This window comes from Paramacrobiotus metropolitanus, unplaced genomic scaffold (genome assembly GCF_019649055.1).
Source record: "Paramacrobiotus metropolitanus isolate TYO unplaced genomic scaffold, Prichtersi_v1.0 Parri_scaffold0000060, whole genome shotgun sequence".
NCBI lineage: Eukaryota > Metazoa > Tardigrada > Eutardigrada > Parachela > Macrobiotidae > Paramacrobiotus > Paramacrobiotus metropolitanus.
Window position 1 is genome coordinate 238,170 of NW_026570280.1, and position 6,931 is coordinate 245,100.

The 6,931-nt window shown below is 43.3% G+C and overlaps 1 protein-coding gene across 4 annotated transcripts; it reads right to left on the bottom strand.

The window, feature by feature from the left end:
* Positions 1–3: 3 nt before the first annotated feature.
* LOC129593140 (uncharacterized) lies at positions 4–1,606 on the bottom strand. 4 transcript variants are annotated; one of them, XM_055489333.1, is made up of 2 exons: positions 1,422–1,606; positions 4–1,047 (listed from the first exon to the last, which is right to left on the bottom strand). In XM_055489333.1, exons 1-2 carry the CDS (start codon positions 1,552–1,554, stop codon positions 584–586), a joined length of 597 nt encoding a protein of 198 aa, XP_055345308.1. In that variant the 5' UTR covers positions 1,555–1,606; the 3' UTR covers positions 4–583. The 4 variants fall into 4 exon arrangements, with proteins under 4 accessions (XP_055345308.1, XP_055345307.1, XP_055345309.1 ...); XM_055489332.1 differs by having other exon boundaries at positions 4–1,050; XM_055489334.1 differs by having other exon boundaries at positions 4–1,050; positions 1,411–1,606.
* Between the last annotated feature and the right edge of the window lie 5,325 nt (positions 1,607–6,931).

Consider the following 6,931-nt stretch of genomic DNA (forward strand, 5'->3'; position numbering starts at 1 on the left):
GTAATTACCATTAATTTATCCAATAGTTGTAATGTAGATATATACAAATTTTTACTATAGATAGTTGTTGTCGTAATTACTCTATATTATACTGCGTAGTCATATCGCGTGTTGGCCATTGGCTCCATTATTGGCCGCCACCAGAGCAGCCTGAGCTATGGATCGACATTCAAATAGGTCGACTGGACGATCCATTCGTGGAGGTGTCGATGCGGCCGGAACCAGCACTCCACCCAGCCGATATCGCTCTGGTCAACGTAGGTGGAATTCAAGTGGAATGAAAAGACGCCGTCCCGCGTGTTGTCCGTGATGCCTGAGTCGCTAGCGGAGGTAGGGAATAGACGCGCCGCGTAGGACGAATTGCGCGGTACGTTGGCAATGGGCCGGTTTGAGATGTCGCGTACCACAGCGCCGCCCACGGTACGGGGCGGGTCCGTCGCATTTCCCGTCCACCACGTCGGCAGATGCGAAGTGTAGGGCTCTTCAGCCGGCGCATTCAGCAGCTGACCCTGGTGCCGCCACATGTAATGGTGCCGCACGTTCTCCGCGACCTCCGGAGCCAGTGGCAGCCTCACCCGGCAACTTATGTTGAAGGTGCCCCGGTGACCGCCTCCTGGTTTCGCGGCAGACTTTCCGCGAAGACCTCAGCGACCCGTGTGGCGCGGGGAATCAGGGTGAAGCGCCGCAGCACGGTCGTCCTGGCCGCCGCATCCAAGAGGCAGATGACCTCACCGCAGAACTGTAGGGAAACGTTACGGATACGGAGCACCGCGGTCCCGTCGTCCAACTGCGCGAACTCGTAGTGCGGATGGGGCGCCAAGGGCTGGCCGCGTTCGAAGACGGTGCGGCCTTGGACGGTCCAGCTGATGCGGGCGGAGTGCCCGCCCACGGGAAGGGGACATCTGAATGTCACAGTTTCCCCCCGACGCGGTCGTACCACGCTGGCTGACGGTGACGCCGACGTTGTCGCAGTCGGTGGAAACGGCAGCGTGACCATGTTGTCTTCCATATTCTCCAATGCGCGCTCAATCATGTGAAATGCATTACCTACTACAAAAATTAATTTTACCCCGAAAAAAAAAGAATTAATACGTATTGACTTATACATGCTCAGATTGTAGTTATACTTATTAAAATAGTTATACACTTATTAAAATAGTTAATTATACATGCTCAGATTGTAGTTATACTTATTAAAATAGTTTACTTACACTTATACTTAATTATTGCATGATAATTAATGCTTGATTATTTAGAAAAACTACCGGTATCTCTTATCTAAACAAATTATTACTATGCAAAAGTGTTCGGATAAATACTACCAGGAGCCGAAGCATGCCAACGGCACAGTTTTTACACTATGTCTAAAACAACACTTAACATAATTTCCATTTCCTGCGTACTGCTTACTTGTGATGTACCTGTAAAGGATGTAGGAATCCGCCAATGGTCAGAGTTCGCAACCGCGGTCGTTTGCCTGGTGCACGCGCTGCACCGAAGATCTGGCTGCCAAAAGCACAGCAGCCAGCCGTAAACCGTCAATGTACGATGCATGGAAAGGAAGGAACCACTGTACGTCACCTTGGATAAATATTGTTATTTTGCGTACGTGTGTACTTTGCGTACAGTACTTGCGTTATTTTGCGTGACGATGCCATACGCACTGCTTCAATTTTATTATAGACATTTTTTTGCGGCGATTATATCGCCGGTTGCTAGGGAACTCGTTGATTCATCCTGGTGCATGGTACTGCGGTTCGGTCCGTAACCATTAAGCTCGTGGAGAAGCCTGCTTCAAATCAATTTACAATATTGGTACAGGTCCTATACCTAGACCAATTGATCTATACCATTGACAAGTTCTACTATGCAGAACATGGTGTGACACCAGCAACGCGTATAATTATGAGCTATAGCATCTTAATAAGACGGCAGTATGGGCTGTGACGAGCTGACGAACAAAGCTAGTCTTACGATGTCGTGATGCAAGAAATGCCGGGAATAGCAGCTGAAAGTTAACAGCTATAACCTTAATAGTAAAATTACAGCCGAAAGAGAACTGAAACCGAACCGAACGAAAAATGCAGCTCATCCCATCCACTCAGCCCAACCAAGTACAAGAAACTGACGAGTTTCGTACAGCACCACAACACTGGCCTACGGCTTCCTGTTGTGACCCATTCAACGTCGCTCCTAAGAGGACTATTATTAAAAAAAGTGTTATTTTATTATTAAGGCTATAGGTAGATTAAAAAACTGTTATTTTATTAAGGAAGTAGTCGTCAATATACATGTATTGTCATCGCATTGATGATGATTGATGGACCGCATATTTATTGGCGCACCTGCCATTGCGCTTAGTTATTTCAAAAAAACGTCCGACCAGAATTGCCATGCTAGCTGTTCAGTCGCAGCAGCATCTCGTTTCCGGGTTTCCAAAAGCAGACTTGTTACAAAAACCCGGCATCCGGTGTGCCGGCTGTCTAATTAGCTCATTCGCGATGGGCATTAACGGCACCAGTTTTTCCGGGTGACTCCAGAGAACTCCAGGACGGTTTAACCGGCAATCGGAACGTACCTCGCTCATTTCTACAGTACGGCAATAATATTGTATTTAGTATCCCGTGCCGATTCGGTTCCGTCAAGTGGTTGCCACGTTATCCGCATGGACAAGAACTTTACCAGCCATTCCGACGGATCAGGTGGTGACCCGCGTAGCGGAGAGATGTTACTTATATAGTATTTACTGGAGAAAGTATTCTGGATGCTTTCAAAAGCGGTTTTGGCCGTAGTTGTGGAGTTTTTCAACTTCGGAGGCTTCTGCTAATATTCTGGAGGTCTTCGCTGTTTTGTACCGAAATGTCCGTATGCCGAAATGTCTTATGCCGAAGTGTCCAATGCCGAAATGTCCCTATGCCGAAATGTCGGTACGCCAGTTTTTGTACGGATACTGAAGTATACAAAACAGCGAAGACCTCCAGAATATTAGCAGAAGCCTCCGAAGTTGAAAAACTCCACAACTACGGCCAAAACGGCGTACCGACATTTCGGCATAGGGACATTTCGGCATTGGACACTTCGGCATAAGACATTTCGGCATACGGACATTTCGGCATACGGACATTTCGGCATAAAGTCTAGTATACTGATAGTACCTAATCATGATTGAAAGAGCGGATAAACTAGAAGAAATTTTGTTACCTATAATATGTCAATGGTAAGAAACCTATAATATGTCAATGAATTTTACTCAATCTAAGAAAGTGAAGGGAAAACGCATAGAATTTCACAAAATTGAAAAAGTAAAAATCCTAAAACCTAGCAAACCAAAACATGCCAAACACGCAAAAACCAAAAGCCTTAAAAAACGAATGGAATGCAAAAAGACATAAGATGCAGTAGAAAACTTGAAACATCGTATGTAAAAATGCGAGGATTTGATAAAACCAAGGAACTTTAGAAAAGCCAAGAAGACCTAAAAACATATATAAACCTACAAATTCTAAGAAACCAAAGAAACGAAAGAAAACCTAAGAAACATAAGAAACCTAAGAAAACCTAAGAAAACCTAAAAAAACCTAAGAATAACCTAAGAATAACCTAACAAAACCAAACCGTAAGAAAAACTAAGAAACCCTAGGAAAACCTAAGAAAACCAAAGAAAACCTAAGGATAACCTAAAAACACCTGAAAAAAAACCTAAGAAAACCTAAGAAAACCTAAGAAAACCTAAGAAACCTAAGAAAAACTAAAAAACCTAAGAAACCTAAGAAAGCCTAAGAAAGCCTAGAAAACCTAAAAAGGTCTAAGAATACGCAGATCTAACAATACAAAGGAGACATAAAAAACTGGGACCGCTTTTTCATTTGTTTATAGCAAGCATTTTAGTGACGCTGTCCACACTACGCAAGCTGAATAAAGCGAATTTAAACATAAAATGTTAGAAAACAACAGTATAATGCAAAAATGTCCGTATGCCGAAATGTCCACGTGCCGAAATGTCCTCATGCCGAAATGTCCTCATGCCGAAATGTCTTATGCCGAAATGTCCTATGCCGAAATGTCACTGTGCCGAAATGGTCGGACACGCAAAAACTGTGTGGTGACACGTCCCCGTCAATGCGAACGCATCGGTGAGAGTGTGCTATCACACGGTTTTCCCTAATAAATTTCTTGTTTATTTTCGTAGTTATATCGTTTTTATTTTCTTTTTTTTATCATTCAGGTAACGGTTTAAAAAAACAACTTTTGGAAGGAAAAGGATATGATTGTTACTCTTATACTCTGGTCAGAATAAGACCATAATCCCAGCCGTATCGTAACGAATCCAGCAGGTTGTTTACTGAAGTAAACTGGCTTTTTCCGTTATCGCGATGCAACCGCAAATTTGTGGTAAAATTAACTTTGTGGCTGCTCTGAATAAGAAAACTTCAATTCAGTTAAGGCAGAGAACAATTACGATGCCGAAACAAAATAGTCTGCTGTCCGTACATATGTTAATGTAAACCTATTTTTTACTAGTACATTTATTGTAAAGTATTTATTATTTCCCACGGCGATCCACGGGTAACTGTGGTCAGTCCCGCGCGAACACCAGTGGATTTATTATCGAATCTGATTGGCAAGCTAAGGTCAGACGATTTTCAGCGCTGTTCTCTTACTTATTTTCGTAATATTAAAATGCGCGTTGGTATTTTTCAGCGGGCAAACAAATACTGCAGTTTCCTCATTTTCTGAGTCGTCTTGAAGTTGACACTGGATGCATGAATACTCCAGTTAACCGATACTTCGCTGCTACAGTACCAGCGTTTCTCCTGGTTTCTTATAAAATTTAAATTTTGTGGAGGTATTCTCAACAGGTTATTAGCAGAAGCATTTGGTACATTTTCCAAACGCAGAAACTAGTATATCTTCGAATGCAAATTATATATAAGATAACTTTACTGAATCTTAAGATTCTTTAACTTTACTGAATTCATTTACAAATTTCGAAAACCATCACCGATTGGATCCTGCATATATTTATTTGATTGGATCTTCCATTTTATTTGATCGAAATTGAAATTGATGAGAATGGAGTACGAGCTGGATGACTCTTGGGCATCTACCGAAATTACTTGAGGGGAACACTCTGTGTGAACCTCAGGTAACCGGGTAGGTCGTTTCTTCTTCGGCGGTCGACGTCGATTTTCGGAATAACTTGTGTCTGGCTTCCCACATTCTTTTGTAGCCACCGAAACAATCGACGATGTCATCTGGTCTCTTCACCTGCTCCGGTTGCGGAAAGGAGTTACGACGATGGGGGACACACAGGCCCGTCTGCCCAAGAAGCCTGAGTGGGGACCCCAAGCTTGTGCCTGTCAACCCTTCATCGGCTCCTGGCGCTCCTACTGCTCATTCCACTGCCTCCGTCTCTCAACCCTCCGGTCCGCAAGCACGCATATCAATCTCCGCTGCTGTATCGTCCTGGACTAAGCGAAGACTTATGCGGAGAATACCGAAAGCAGCCAGGCCTTCAGTCGCTATACTGCTAACGAAGCTGATGCGACGTGCAGCGACGGAAAACTCTTCGTCTTCATGGCTCCTTCTGCTGTCAGCGTCATCTGCAGTGCTGTCCCTTCCTGCCGATTCAAAAAAAGCTCGTAAAATTTCCCTGACTACTCACATAAAGAATCTTATCGTCCAGTTCGAAGAGGAAAAACTGGAAGGGACAGAAACGACAAAGAACCCTAAATCTCGGCGCGTTACGCCTGATGAAGACTTGGCCCGTCGAGTGGGAATCCAGATCGATGATTTTAACATTAGTGGTGCTGTACGCATGTAGCCGGCAAGAATGCTCACATGTTCACGGTTCACGCTGTGAGCATATTTGCCGGGCGAAAATGCTTGTGAGCATTTTTGACGGGCGAAAATGCTCACAAATGATATCATGCAGACATGCACGTAATGTGTTGAATTTTCCTTTATTCCGCTTGAAGTCTAGCATTCCTACTTTCTCCGTATGTAAAGTATGACTAAACTGAGGGGAATTAAAATGTTACTCGCTTAAAAATTAGTCTTCCTTAAATTTTAGTAAATTTTTCGTTACATTTTGAGCCAACGTCTGAATGGCAAAGCGAAATCTTATGCACCCATACTGGATAATTGCAGGCATCACACGGTTAGGCGTTTTGATACAGGCGGCGCAACATCCGGTAGAATACTCCCTGCCCGGCTTTTCTCTTTTGCAAGGGATACTGACTGTTTCGAATAATAATAATAATTTTCTCACTTAGTGATTTTTCGAGCAGCACAGGGTAGACGTGAATTACTGAATGTTTATTGATCGGATTCTTTATTGCATTAATGAGCATGGTGCCAGGCAGAGATGCTCACGTTTGCTACTGTGCAGTAATCGGATACTGCTGATGCTAGCCGCACATGCAAGCAGATCAGAGGCACTTGTCCTCTGCTTGGCTTTGTGCACTTTATGTTCGTGAACATGGGTGCCCGGCGAGGATGTTCACGTTTGTGAGCACGCGTGCCGGGCGGGGATGTTCACGCTTTTTTGCTTTGAGATCGACTTCAAAAACTTTTATCACATATGCAAAAGCTAAAAAAGATGGCAAATGGCAAATAACTCAGACTTGATTGAAAATTGGAATACTGGTACGTACTTACAGTTAAATAGGGTAAAATAAAAAATTGACAAACGCATTTGAATGATTGACCAAAAAGTGGATAACGTATTTGCTCGCTTCCTTTGGTCAAATCTCAGCATACAAAGAATAACACGCGCTAGATAAACCATAATGTATGGAAAAATTCAAATCGTTTATTAAAAACTAAAACCAAAAAGAGTTTTGGTGGGCTCGAAAACAAAAGTTAAAGTAAATGTGGGCGCAGCGTCCTCAAAACATATTTTGTAAATAAGTACAGGAGATAATAAAAC